At 43.4% G+C, this 14679-nt stretch overlaps 1 protein-coding gene across 3 annotated transcripts in view; it reads right to left on the reverse strand.

Moving 5' to 3' along the window:
* The window catches only part of BAZ1A (bromodomain adjacent to zinc finger domain 1A), a 65066-nt gene extending 57202 nt beyond the window's left edge, over positions 1–7864 (reverse strand). For 2 of the 3 annotated variants that reach the window (XM_074868278.1, XM_074868276.1), the window contains exons 1-2: positions 7764–7864; positions 6928–7077 (exon numbers count right to left, since the gene is read on the reverse strand). In XM_074868278.1, the coding sequence (XP_074724379.1) occupies positions 6928–7040 (113 nt within the window). In that variant the 5' untranslated portion in view covers positions 7041–7077; positions 7764–7864. Of the gene's footprint in view, positions 1–6927; positions 7078–7486; positions 7659–7763 lie in introns of those variants that run through there. The other variant, XM_074868277.1, reaches the window with a different exon arrangement.
* Between the last annotated feature and the right edge of the window lie 6815 nt (positions 7865–14679).

Raw genomic sequence — 14679 nt, forward strand, 5'->3', positions numbered from 1 at the left:
TAAGAGGCCTTATGTATAAGAATAATCACACTGACTTTAATAGGTGTCATATCCTCCTCACATCCCCCACATTTCCAAATATTTGCAAGAGGAGGGTCTAAAACTGTACAAACATAAAATAACCTTAAGATCATACAAACATGTTGAAACTTGAGTAAGTTTCAGATTTTGAGTGCCCTAGCTCACAAATGAAAAGATGGGAGAAGTAAAAAATTAATGTCAAGTAGTTCTCTAAATAGTTTTTATTCCTTCGCTGTTTGCACTGCTCTTAGAAAAAGCATTAAACTATTTTTTCCTACAGATTCTTCTCCTCCCTTGTTTCATTAGCAAATATTGATTCTCCTCCTTCCCTGTATTTCCAATTAATGCTAAAATTACACTGTTGTTATTGCTTGCTTATTAGATATTATATTAGAATCAAGAAAGAAGTTTCATTAGTCAATTTTTGACAAGTATCAGAAAAACAGCAGTTTGTTAAACCTGCTTCTAGATGAATCAGATGTAGGTATTCACAAAACCATGTTAAAACAGATCATGTACTATGGATCAGCAATCAGACAGCAGAGTAATCTTTCAATATGGCTAGTTCAGACAATGATTTTTATTTGCCTTTTAAATTCTTAATGGACTAGTATTGATAAGTATGCAACACAAAACATGACAAACTGAGTTTTGTTTTGCCTTCTATCAGTTCAACATAGCTATTTCAAGGCAGACACACTGTACTTTCAGAACCCTACATGCTACACAAGGTACCTATACTGAAGTTTCATTCCTTTAAAAAAAAAAAAATGACATCGAGCAGTGTTCCCATTCTTAAAAGGATAGAACTGTTCAAATCATTTCTAGTAACAGGGTTAGAAAGTTCACACTAAGTTTTTTCTTGCAGGCTCCCTGCAAACTCAAGCTGGCAAATGTGCAGCAGTTAGACTGATGGAGATGACTCTATGTTCACTGCAGATGAACAGATGAACCATAACATTTTGTAAATGAAAATGGAAATTCCAGATTGAGGACAATGGAGGGTCCTGGCTCAGATAATCCTTTCTGTATGAGCACAGTATTCGTCTGAGCGAGCAAAAGATGCTTTAGGAAGAACATCGGCTGCGAGAAGGTGAAAAGGACAGCAGAGGAGAAGATATGTTATCTGAATAATATTTAATAGCTGCAAAATTTGAGATTTTTATATATCACTTGCATCTAATATATTTGACAGTACATGGGTCTAACACTCATAAGTTATAAGCAATAATTTTGGTTTGCTTACACTAAACAAGAAGAGGAGAACAAAGGAGAGAGAATGAGAGAAATTATTCTTCAATATATGAAGATGATGGCTGTCAGTCATCCTTTGTGCATAGGACAGAATATTCTTTTTTTGCTGAAAACCATAGTGAATCGGTATCTTTAAGGTATAGAATAGTCACCTAAACATTTTAAAGAACACATTAGATAAAAATATCTTTTTTTTTTTTTTTAAAGTGATGGAATACATAAAACATTATCTCCTCAGGTCTCTTCCTGCCCTACATTTCAATACTTCTGTACTAGATTCACAATAATTTTTAGTAGTCTTACTGACTGCAATGGATAAAGAAACATTTACTCAAATCTTCATGCAGCTGTGAGTCGCTACATAAATTTTTGTGTCTCACCAAAGACGTTCTTGATAATTATCTTTAGCCAGGAAAGAGAAAACCACCCTAAGAGTTATTTAAAAATGTACCAGAACATAATTTCCAAAAATTATGAAGGGCGGGGGGGGAGAGAGGAGAAAGAGCAGAGCAGGAGGGAGAGACTGAGGTTGATGCTGACAGTGTCCCTTTAAGAGCTGCTGTTATTCTTTGTGAGGGAACACCGGGCAGTCATGCTATTTAAAGCAACAGCGTTGAACTTACAAGGAAAAAAAAAACTAAAAAAACCCCCCAACACCCAACAAACCCTTCTCTAAAAATTTTTAATCCATAATTATTACAAGTGCAATTTTCTAAGATTACTGTAACTGAAACATACTTGAGAAAAAGATTTTTCCATTTGCATACAAGAGTAGTTTGTGTATCTAGTTTCATTCTCCCTCATTTCCTCTTTTGTTTTGTGTGGATTTTCCCCCCCCATGAACTTACAAGGAATAAAAAAAGTGCGAAAAAAATTACATTTGATTTTGAAAGCATTATGTCTTTAGCTAGTCATTACCTATAGCACATCAAAACCATCTGTGGCTTAGTCTGTTAACACAGTTTTATTGCAATGTTTTAACGATCTCACTTTAACTTGGTTTGAGAGAGCAGAGCAAACAAAATCCCAACAGTGTAACCGTAAATGTTATTTGTAGTACTCCTTCTGTCCCTGTCTCTCTCTGGTACACCTCAGTTATCACAAAAAAGATTTACAAAGATCAGACACAACAGCCACCAAACCAAAAGGGTAGCAGCAGCAGTGATACCCTTTGTCTTTACTTAAAGAGTGGTAATACACTTTATCATATTCTACATTCCACTTAAAATTCACAACAACAAGGACATCTGCTGCTATGTCACATTTAAAGCCTTATCTACATCTTTATCTAGGGTATTACAGTCTTCTGTTCTACAGTCACTGGTTCAAGATCTCTGTAACTCTTGACAACATGGAGAAGGAAGTTCATACAAAACATGTCCACAAAGCTCACTTGCATGGTCCTATCTGCCCCTGAGAAGTCAAACGGGACTGCAGCACCCTGGTGAAGATGTCCACATCAGCTCAACTACTCAAGGAGCAGGGACGAAAACCCAAGTTGTCTTTGTAGTAGTAATTAAGGCTGACTTCTCAGCTGGATGTCTTTTTTCATTTACATTATATAGTTAGTTTTCTATGCAAGGTAAGGAAAATGGCAAAATTATTGGGAAATCACTGAGAAGTAGTTTAATACTGCTACTTGGTAGGTATTTGATAGGAGGCAGTTCATTAACAGAAGCTAAGAAATAAATTACTTGCAATCTCTGTGCTGACTGCACTTGCAATGGATATAAAAATCCAGCCTAGAAATGACAGATACCTTTTGCTTGAACTAACCAAGTATTCCCCTTGAGTCCAAGACCTACTGTATTTTTAGTGTGTTTCAAGAACATGTTCACTTCCAATCATTTACTTTCATTCATTTTCTTAGCATATATTAAAAAAAGATGGGGGGGTGTTCTTTTTTTAAACAGATTAATTATATATCAGAGAATGTAAAATATGAGAAAGTCACATTAAGTAAGTGAAATTTAAGAAAGAGGAAAAAGCAGAAAAAATAAATCTGTGGAATGGCTAATTTGTAGTAATTGTTATTTTTACTCCTGAAGCCTCTATGAGCCTCTAATATATAATCTATTTAGTCTGTGGTAGGAGGGTAATCAGAGAAGACCAACTCCGCCATTCAGAATCACAAAAGCATTCTGGTACTCTGCCTTGTCTCCAGAACTGGTCAAAATAATACTACTACAAAATAATGCACAAAAGAACCAAACAAACCAGAAAAAACTGAGAAAGATACATTTATTCCTTAATATTTACAGGTTGATTATGCATTAAGGAATGTATTTCAAGTTTCTCTTCAACAAAACAGAGAAATCCACCTAATTTAATGAAGAACACTTTAAACAGCCTTTTGAACAGATCTCTCTGACTCTAACGAAGAATTCCACAGGCCAATCTACTGAAAAGTTTTGGTAAATTTTGAAGATGCAAAGCTGCTCTTTCCCCCCCCACCACCATGTTTTAGAACAAGGAACATTCCTACCACTGTATCTACACTAGTCATTGATTTCTTTTTCAGGCTGTCTTCACAAGCAAGGCTTCCCAGACTTTTAACAGTAGCTTTCACTGCACATCTAGATCAGCTATTAGCTTTCCCAGACAAGGTGTCAAAGACTGGTGGCAATACTCCACTGGTTTAATGTGTTTCTCATGCATCTTGTGCACCCCTGTACTTTCTTTTCCAGCTTCTGCAACAGATCCAGAGACTCTTTTGTTGGTCTGTCCCTCTAACCAGGACTACAACCAAGCATGAAGAACATCACTTCCCCCCAGTTCCTGTTACTCCTGATAAATACATGTGAACACTGCCACCTCACTGCACCCCCCTTTAAAGGGTTACAAAATTATGCGATGGTATTTCAGATTAAAAAGGAAATACATTCTTAACGGGAAAGCCACTTTACAAAATACAAGTCTTGCCAAATTCTCCTTGTATTAGCATAATGATTTCTTATATAGAGAAGAGTAACACTAATGTATGATTTGTGTTCATCTCTACTAAAGCTGCCATGGGCATGAAAGCAGCTTTTCAACACTGAGTTTGTGCTCTGTAAAAAACCAAACCAAACCTCAACCAACAACAAAAAACAAACAAGAGAACAACTTAAGTCTTAACCATTTGTAGTAATTAAAAGCATTCATATAGTTGAGGAAGGGGGTGAATTCAGATTACCATATATATCTATACAGCTCACTTGATCTATTCAGACTCTATAATTTTTAATTTAATTCCCCTCAAAAAACTCAAGTTGCTATTGCAAAAGTAGATTCAGAGAAGCCTGATTTAGACAATGGTTTTCTTTCATGAAACAGCTAATACAATTTTTAAAGAGTGGGTCCTCCCTATCCCTATTAATCTAATTGCCCTTGCTTAGGCAAAAAAAATGGGCAATGTTGTTTTCAGAAGACATTAGCTATTTGAAGCATCACTTTGCAACCAGCAGAGACAAGGATCAGCATCTTTAAAACTTGCTGAAAGATGACCCTATGATCTCCAGTAGATTAGGCCACAAACAACTAACAATCTAAACTTACTCATCCGTGCCAGGATATCTTGCTAAGTAAAAACCAAAAACACCCTAAACTTTTTAATCCAAAGCACAAATTTTACCCCACCTAACAAAAAAGCCAGAAGAGAATTAAAAAAACCTCACACACACTAAAGCCACCCCCACCCCACATTCACAAAAACCAAGCGTAGCAGAGTTTTCCCAAACACCATATTCTAAGCCCTGACCTCTAAACTAACCACCCACTGACATTTCTAGGGATCGCCTGTGTGAACAGAAGTCTAAATTTATCCCTTAATTTGTGAACTTTGGTTAAATATGGAATTTGGTCTTTCATACTTTTTCTTAGTGACATCTTTGCAGTGTAAGTCTGTCAGAGTACTTAAAATATTCACCAAACTCTTTGAAAGCAGAAAGATGCTTTCAAAGGACACTTTTCATGCTGAAATTTTAGCAAAACTACATGTACCTGAAACATATTTCAGTGCAGTGTCAACAAATACAGGAGAGTCATCTAATTATGTGATAATACTAATTGTAACCAGAAAAGCAGCTTTCAAAATATTGGAAGCTGGGGGAGGGGGACTTAATTCCTACAGAAACAGGAGGCTGTCAGCTCTTGCTTGTTAGGTTATTATACGCCCTATAATGAAAACACTCCTTGCAAAACTTCCAACAAAATATTCAACAACCCCCATGTTCCCCCAAAGTATATCGTCCAGGAAACAGTAAGGCATTACCCTCCAAAGTTACTTAATCCAACTGCTTTAAAATTTTATTAGGCGAAGTGTATTTGAGTAAGAAAAACAAGTCTAAACACGAAAAAGATCTAGGTGTGCTCTAATTTCATATGCTGCAAATGAAAAGTATTTCAGATTTAATCTCATTAGTCTGCATGTCTTTTAAAAAAAAAAAAAGAGTTTGGATGCAAAAGCCTTTTTGTAGGCGGGGATGGTGCTGGATCAGACTGGGGGTGAAAACACAAGTATTTATCGGCTTTTGAAAAACGTCTCTCTAAATACTTTCTGTTCATTGTTCTTACAAACGAAAGAGTAAGCAGCAGCAAGTTCGGGACTACCCGTGCAATACGGCTTCAACGGTTAAGAACAATTTCACGATTACCGTTGATCTTTTCTACACACGGTGAAGGAAAAAAAAAAAAAAAAGGAAAAAAAAAAAGAAAGAGGAAGGGACGGAAAGAAGGGCAAAATCTTCAGGAGAAAGAGAGCTCCTGAGGGGACAGGTGTGCCCGCTCGGTTTCAGGCCGGGTTTAACCCCTGGCGGGGCCGCCCGGCCGGGAAGGGAGGGCGACGGCTGCGGGACCCGGGCCCCGTCGGGCAGGTGCAACGGCCCCCGGGCCGTGCCGTGCCGTGCCGGTTGGCAGGGCCCGCCAGCCATTTCCAACCGGGTCAGCCGGCGGCTCCCCGCGGGGCGGGGCGAGCGCGGCCCTGGGCGGCGCGGTGGCCCCGGCACCCCGGCCCGGCGGAGGGCCGTCAGCGAGGGGTTAACGGCGGCGGGAGCCGGCTGGGCAGCCGGGCCGGGCCGGGGAGCCGAGACCCCCGGCCGGCCGCTACCACAACAATAGAGCGGGCGGCCCCGCTGCCGGGCGGACGGCCCCGCTGCCCCGCGGAACCCGGGCCCGGCGCGGCCCCTTCCGCGGCGGCCTAGCGCCGTCCGCCGCCAACACGCGGCTGCCGGCGGGGCGGGGGAGAGCCCGGGCCCGGCAGACGGCCGTTACCGCCCGCCGCCTCCCACACGCGCAACTTTCACTTCCCCGGCGAGGGCAGGGGCACGGGGGCCATACCGCGGGGGGGTGGGGGGAGAAGGAGCCGGGTCCCCTCCTTCCCCGCGACGGGAGGGGGCCACGGGATACCCCGGCCGAGGAGGGGCAGGGATTCCCCCTGCCCGGGCGAGAGATCCGCCCTCTCCCCCCACCCCCCTCGGGAGGGCACAGGCTCGGCGCCAGCCGCGCCCCCCCCTCCCCGGCAGGGCTCCCCGCGGCGCTGCCGGGGAATCCCCTCCCCTACCCGCCCGCCCAGGTGTCAGCCGTTCGGGGGTTAAACCGCTCCCCGCCCGCCGCTGGGGGAGGGGGGGGGGGGAGGACGGACACACGGACACAGACACGGGGCTTGTCTCTTACTCGTAGTCCCTGAAGATCTCGTTAGTGACCCTGCAGTAGAATACGCGCTCGTCCGGCCGAAGGTCGGCGGGGGGCTTCTCCCTCACGAAGGGCTTTCGGTGCAGCAACGGCATCGCCCCGCTCCGCGCTCTCTTCCTGCCCCGGGACCCGCTTCGAGGGGAGAGGAAAAAATAAAATAAAATACGGAGGGGGTGAGTGCGGGCAGCGGCGCCCCCCGGCCCGGGGAGGAGGGAGCGGGCCCGGCGTGTCCCTCCCCCCGGGGGAGCCGGAGAAGGAGCGGGAGAAAGCGCCGGCGGCGGCGGCGGCGCGGCGGCCTTTTGTGTGCCTGACACGCCGCTGCCTGCCTGGGACTGCGCGCGGAGCGAGCGGCGGATCCTTCCTCCCGCCTCCGCCTCCCTCTGCCTCACAATGGGGCCATGACGCCGAGCGGCGGGCGGAGGCGGCGCCCCCCGCCCCAGCCGCGCAACGTGCTCGGCTCGGGGATACCCCGGCCGCCGCCGCCGCGCTTTGTCTTCTCCGGCTCCCCTGCCCCCGGGTCACCCCTTCCCCCGCCTCTGACCTACACACGCCGGGCCGGACACCAACTTCCACTCCCCCGCCGCCTCCGCCTCCTCCTCCCCGCCAAGCAAACACCCAGGAGGGGCAGCGCCGACCACTTCTCTCCCTCCGTCCCCTCTGCCGGGACGTTGCCTAACGGGCGTCCTCGCGCTGCCCGGCCCGGTCGCCGCCGGCTCCGCCGCTGCGGGACGGTGCGGGGGCTGCCCGCGCGCCCGCCCTGCAGCCCTCCGGCCTGCCAGAGCGAGGGGCTCCGGGGGGCTCCCTCGCCTCCTGCCCACCTGGTGCGGCCGCAGGCTGCCCTGGCTGCTCGGCCGGTGCGAAGCGCGGTGCCCCTCGCCGCGTTTCTCCCCTTTCCTCTGCCCCCCCCGGCTCCTGGGAAGTTTTTGATCTACTTCTTCAAGCCCTCAATCAGGAAGAGCTGCGGGGAGGAGCCTTCCCCTGCTCTCCCCTACATCATTATTGGCCGCTCGGTGCCTTCCAGCGTGTGTCACACAGGAAGACAGCGAGCTACATTATTAATTAATGGCTGAGAGGGCGCATCCTCCATTTTTGAATTATCAGCCGGAGATCTCCGGTGCGGGGGGTGGGCCCAGGCCGGCTGCCCGCGGGGGGGAAGGCGGCTCTTTCTGCGCGGTGCTGCCGGTTGTGCCGGGCCGGGCCGGGCCGGGCCGTGCGGGGCTGGGCTGGGCTGGGCTGCGGGCGGCACGGCACGGCGCGGAGGGGCGGCCGAGCCTCCTGCCACCGGCATTGCCAGCGCTTCCGAAACCGTCGCCGAGGAGCCGCCGAGCCCCTGAGAGACCACCGGCCCCTGGGCGACCCCCAGCCGCTCGGCCCCGGAGCGATCCGCTGTCCTCAGTACCTGCCTGCGAGCGGGGCCGGCGGGGCTCTTTCCTGGGGCTGACCCACCGCGGCTGCGGCGTTTGACAGCCCAATTCGGAGACGTTTCTCCCTCAGTTACAGCCCAAGAGCCAGGGAGCAGCTGCTGTCAGCGCACAGGAGCATAGATGGTAGTTTGCTGAAAGTGAGATTGTATGTGATTAAGACGAGCATAAGAGTTGTAGGCGGCCCCCTTAACATTGCCTCAATTTTCTCCAGTTCACCGAAAATGTGACTACATGGTTTTACTAGTGTATTAATTTTTCACCATTTTCTTTTAGACTAATGCATTTACAGTGCCCTTGGTAATTAAAACTGGGGTGTTAATTTAATCGTGTTCTTAAGAGTGCTAGCCAGCTTGAAGACATAAAACCACAGAAAGTCCACATCCATTATAGTTCATCATTGCAAGGTCCAGCACTTACATGAAAAAGCTACAGAATAACTGTAGAAACTCCATAGAACTATTGAGGTGAATAATAACTGAAGGCTGATACCTAAATAGTGTAAGTTTACAACTTAAAATGCTGTTCCTGCAAATAAAGGTCCCGTGCTGTGCCCTGCACCTGTGCATACGTGGTTTTCTTTACCTCTGCAAGTAAAGGCAACAATCGGCACTGCTGTAGCCTGTGTGACTAAAACCTAAAAGAATGTTTACATCAAATCCACGAATTACTTTCCTTAAAAAGTGACCAGGTTTTAATCAAAAGTACTGAGAAATGTTAATGCTGGCTTCTTCTAGTTAAATTTACAATATATGAAGCTTGAGCTACAAACCAGGTTAACTCCTGAGTCCTACCAGTTTATTTTCATTTGCCAGCTGGCTTCACTTTCAGCTTTTAATTACTTTCTAGTAAAGGGCACAAATGCAACTTGAGTTAATGCACTTGTATCTAACATCTGGTAATTTCTAGTTCGTTTTGCATCAAAACTGTACAGTATGCCATAGTTATGACATTTAGTGTTGCCAGCTCTTATGATTACAGCGAGCTTTTGCAACACTTAGCTTTGTTTTAAGCTCTAGCTCTTCAGCAGATGTGATTAAATTGGAACCTCAGGTCCCCTTAAAAATAATTACATTTCTAAATCTCAACTTTGAGAGACAAGCTTGAATATGCGAACCCAAAAGGCTTACAAATTAGAAGGAAAATAAAAGCTTTGAGTTTTGAATTTTTGCAGATCTCATTATCTTTAAGCCAGTATCATGATGTTTGGGAACTTGGCTGATTTTTTTCATGCTTGGATTGTCAGCACAGCATTATTTTAGCACCCATGAAAAATGCATGAGTTGATAGAACTGTGACATCAAAAGCAAATTCCCTTTTCCTTTTTGCTCTCTCTCGCCCTCTTTCTCTTTTCTTCTCACCTTTTCCTCCTCCTCTTGTTCTTCCCCCCTCATTATTCCCTCAGTGATTTTCCAGTGAGCAGATCCTCACTGAGTAGTAGGGTTGCACTGTCTTTTCATGTTCTTAGGATACAGAGGAGCAGTTCATTTAGTTTTCACCTCTGAATCCAGCTCTGTTCTTTAAAATCCATGAATCCAGGCTCTGATTCTGCTCCCAGTAAGGTCAGCAGGAACTAGAACAATTTTTTATGGCACCAGCTAATGCCTACTAAGTGGGCGTTGAGAATTCAGTGGAAATGAATTCTGATAAATCAGAAAAAGTTACTTTCCTTCCATGGGAATATTTATTGTATTTTTACACTGTGTTTAATTTTTGCAATAATTTGGGTTTTTTAACACATCACTGAAAGTATAGTTTTGATTCAAGATACAAGAATGGGATTATTGATGACCTTCAGTGGGGTTGTTGATCTGGATTTTGCCACAAAGCGGCAAGAAAGAAGCTGCTTTCTTTTTAAGAGATGACTTATACACTAACAGCCATACTAAACGGAGTTCCCTAGCCAGGGGGGTGCAGTTCTCATTCACAGAACTTTAAAAATAGTTGCATTGGGAACATACAATCTTATAAAATACTTGTTCTATATGCTTACAAGGGTAGAACAATTTCCTAGGCACAGTGTCAGTCCAGGCTTGGGGCAGCCCCCCAGCTGCTCCTTCAAAGTTCCCCACAATTTGCAGATTTTTTATTTCTTTTCACTTGCTCCCTACTTTATCACAGATTTCTTTCCTTGTCCTATCCTGTCTTTAAACCACCAAGAACTACTTTACACAAAGATACTCCAAAATATATATTCAGATATTCCAAAATACCTATTCAGCTATATCCATTACCACATAATTCCACATGTGACTATTGTTATTCTGGAACAAGTAGAGTACATGGAATTACTTTAAATTCACACCTAACTTTATACTGGAATAACTAATGTTTAGCCAAATCATATCCTCGGAACCATGCAAAAGCAAAAATTTTACTCAGTTTTACCTGTATTATTATGCAATTGGGAGAGTTTTTTCTGTAGAGTATGTTTAGCCACTTGCTTGCTTGCCTTTTTGTTTTTATTTTTTTCCCCAAAGTTGCAACTTTGTTCTCTCAGGGTTTGGCTGAAGTCAGAAAAAATTCATTGGATTTCTTCATGAAGAACTTCCTTGGACTTTGAATGGCATGCTAGGTTCTCAACTCTAATTTTTGTAAAAAACATATGGTTGAAAAGATAATGTGAAAAAATGCACTTATTTGTCTAAATGATGGATTGCTAGTGTGTGGTTCAGTCAAATGACATACATCAATAATCTCTACCTTTTTCTCAGTTGACTGGAGCACGTAAAAAAGGAGAAGTATAATATATAGGTGAGCATTGACTCATTTTAATTCACTGAGTAGATTTTTGGGGGATAGTATCATCCTTTTTCTTTCCAAATGCTGTTTTGAAAATCCTTCATTTCCGTACTGCAAACAAACTGTAGATCACTTTTTTAAAGCTTACAGTATCCAGCAAAACACTTTATTTATCCGATTATGCATTTTATAGCTTACTGATATAGCTTTTTTTCACCTTTTGCCCTTTCTCCACCACCTTGCTGAGCCAATTTACTCTTTTGATCACGTATCTTTATTTAGACTTTAAACTATGTGAGCAAAGACAATGTGCTGGTTTTATCAATCCACTCCAGCTGTGGGTAACAGTAACATTTGGTCTATTGTCTTTTACTGGCTGTAAAGCGCTATGCTCAGTTTTTAATAACATACTCACTTATAAATAACATACCTCAGTAAAAAAAAAAAAAAAAAAAAAAGGAAGAGATACGCAGATGATTTTTCACAACACATTTCATTTTTCTTTCATTCTAGCTCAGTTGTATTTCAACATGCTTTTAAAGCAGTTCTGTAATCACAAGGTTAGGAGGTTCCTTATTCTGCAATTGCTGGATGCATTCAACACTTGTTGCTTTCATGTGAGTCACAAATAAAGGTAAAGAATCAATCCCTGTGGTCAGTGAATTTTTGGTATAGTCGCATTTTCTGGTAGTTTCTTAACAGTCATTCCACAGTTGCAAATACAGGCACAATTTTTGGGTCTGTTGCTATCATGGAGGGCAGTAAGTCATGGCCGGAGTCTGCTCTGCCTATTGCTAAGGTTAATTAACACCCAACAGAGCAAGGCCCATCCCTCAGCAAAGCCCTTGGGGAGCACTGAGATGTTTCTTATATCATCAGAGTCATTCCACAGAAAGGCATTCCATCTTCATTTTTTTTCACAGTTTAATAGTATTTAGACATACAGTTCTCACTGCTTTTAACGGACATTGCATATTTAATTTCCATGCAGCTCCAGAAATTAAGAGATATGTTCCTTTAAAGTTCACTTTAATCATATCCTATTTTTTCCCTCTCAGAAAAGGCTCTTAAAGGTATTTAAGCTGATAACCTTATACAAGTGGGGAGGAACTCTGACCTCATCTACTTTGCAGCAATGACCATGTATGATTGGCCTCTAACCTGATTACAAAACGATAAAATGATGTTGTGAAACCACTATTCATTTCCTAATAGTGTCTCTGAAACCAGCTTAAATTCTGAGAGGATTGGTACTGCATTTTCTTTCTTACAGTTGTAGTGCACAGGATACAGAATATTGACACTACTGTAATTTTCTGACACTAAAATACACTGAATTTCTCATTGCTAACCAGTATTTAGAATGAGTGGTGACTGATGAATGATTTTGAATGAAAGATGGGTGAATTTACTATCTTTTGCTACATGTGCACATTGTCACTACTCGAGTGATGTATGGCATTTTACAATAGATTTAAATATCCTGCATCAGCCTGCTTGAAACCCGGATCTGAATTGATAAGGTATTCTTCATGCAGTCAAATTTAAGACTGAGAACTTTCAAACTGCATATTACTAGGTACCATTTACTAAGTTTGCATTCATCTTATTTGAATTACTTATATTGAACACCTCTGTCCAGTTGATGAGCAGAACCAACAATTTCAAGGATGTTACTTTATGATTTTGTTATATGACTATACAGTCCTAACTTTTTTCAGTAATACTGAGATTAGACAAACCTCCTTGCATATTGAAAGAGATCCCAGGCAGTGCAGTTTCTGTTGAGGAGCACATGAAGAGAAGTTGGTTCAGTAGCTGATCTGGGTTACTTAGTCATTGATTACAGTGATGAGCCAATCTGAAACATATAATTCTGCTCAAATACAGACTATGTTGGATTTTCATAGAGTCATTCATTCCACAAATGCAATGGCTCACGACTGTGACTAGTATTCTGCCTTATTTATCCATTTAATATGAGCCTCCTTTGGCCCCCACCTTATTTTCTGCTGTCCTGCTACTCATCTCTCGTAGAGGGCTTTAGGAAGGATAAGGCAAAGAGATGAACTGCGTAGGGACTATTCCAATGGTAGATGCCAAATAAGAGCAGAACTGAAGAAGTCAGTAGCTGGCTCCATGGGGACTCTGGGTGTCTCCCCACTTGACAACACACAGGCGAGTCATGGTGTGTGCAGGTGGAACAGCCCCATCACGATGCTCCTGCACATGCTTAGACTCTGGCCACCACTGCAGCCCAGGTAGACAAGGGCTGGAGTAAAGCGGTAGCATGCTCTGGGTACAAAATAAGCCGCAGTTTTGATTTCATGCTTTTGCAGGACACTGCTTTTCCATAACTGCTTGTATTAACAGGGTGCTGGCAGAGTGATCCAAGCCTGGTGTGCTGCGTCCTAAAGCTGGAGGGGAGCCCACCATACTATGTCATGGCCGCAGAATATATTCCTTAGCGGAACACTATACTCAAGGGAGATCCTCCGAAAGGAGAGGTCCTGCAGCACAGCCTACACAATCATTCTCCCTCCTCCCACAGATCCAGGGACAAGCATGTATTAGGTGGACACTGCTGTCCCACAATGCGTATGTTGGGGCCTGACACCCAAGAGAAAGTGAGATACTGACAGAATTTCTACATTTCATAAAAGCCAGGCACTCATAAATGTGTTTGGTATATATAAAGCATGCATGTAGAGCAGAACTAAAGGAAAAACCACTTAAAAGGTGGTAAATCCAGTGTGTGCTTTGGTCTTGCTGGCTTTGGAATACTTAGGACAGCTGGAAAGTTAGTAGGATTGTTACCGTACAGTTGCCAAGCATTCAAAGCAAGGAAGAAAATGTAAACCTTTTGGTACTGATACCAATTTAGCACAACAATTGATAGAATGAAATTGTTAAAGATTCAGTAACTCGTGAATTGAGAACTGAAAACTATTTCAGTTCTCATTTCCAGTCATCCAAGAAGTTCCTAAACAAAAAGCAAAGGCTAGACTTTACAATCCTAAGACCGCCTTCACACATGGAAGTCATAGTACCTGAGTCCTCGTTCAGTACAACCCCACAGCGTGGACGTAGATATAATGTTGTAAAAAATGCTTATATCCACATAGTTTATTGTTCTCTAGGAACACTTTCTAGTGATGCAATTTATCGTTATGCATCTCTAAATGTACCCATGTTTAAGGTTGAATTGGTACAAATATCTCAGGCTAAATGTTTGCACCCTACTTAATTACAGAATGTCATAAAAAATTGTATGTAAATCCAGGTTTACAGAGACAGTAACACTTAAAACAGCATACTGACCATCCCATTGTCCCCCAGGAATCAGAAAGTTACTTTTAACTGCAAGCCTCCTTTAGGGCAAAAAAAAGGCCACCTATAGCTCTGCCTAGTCCCTAGTGGATGCAACGGGTTAGACCCCTCCTTTAAAAAAACCTTTCAGTTACATGCAGTACCACTGACTCATCTGAGGTCCAGTGACAAAAATGCAGCTAATAATGAGAAAAAGGAGAAACTGTGCAAGACAGTTCTTTTATACCTTATCTCAGTAAGT

The sequence above is a fragment of the Strix uralensis genome, chromosome 4 (assembly GCF_047716275.1).
Source record: "Strix uralensis isolate ZFMK-TIS-50842 chromosome 4, bStrUra1, whole genome shotgun sequence".
Classification (NCBI taxonomy): domain Eukaryota; kingdom Metazoa; phylum Chordata; class Aves; order Strigiformes; family Strigidae; genus Strix; species Strix uralensis.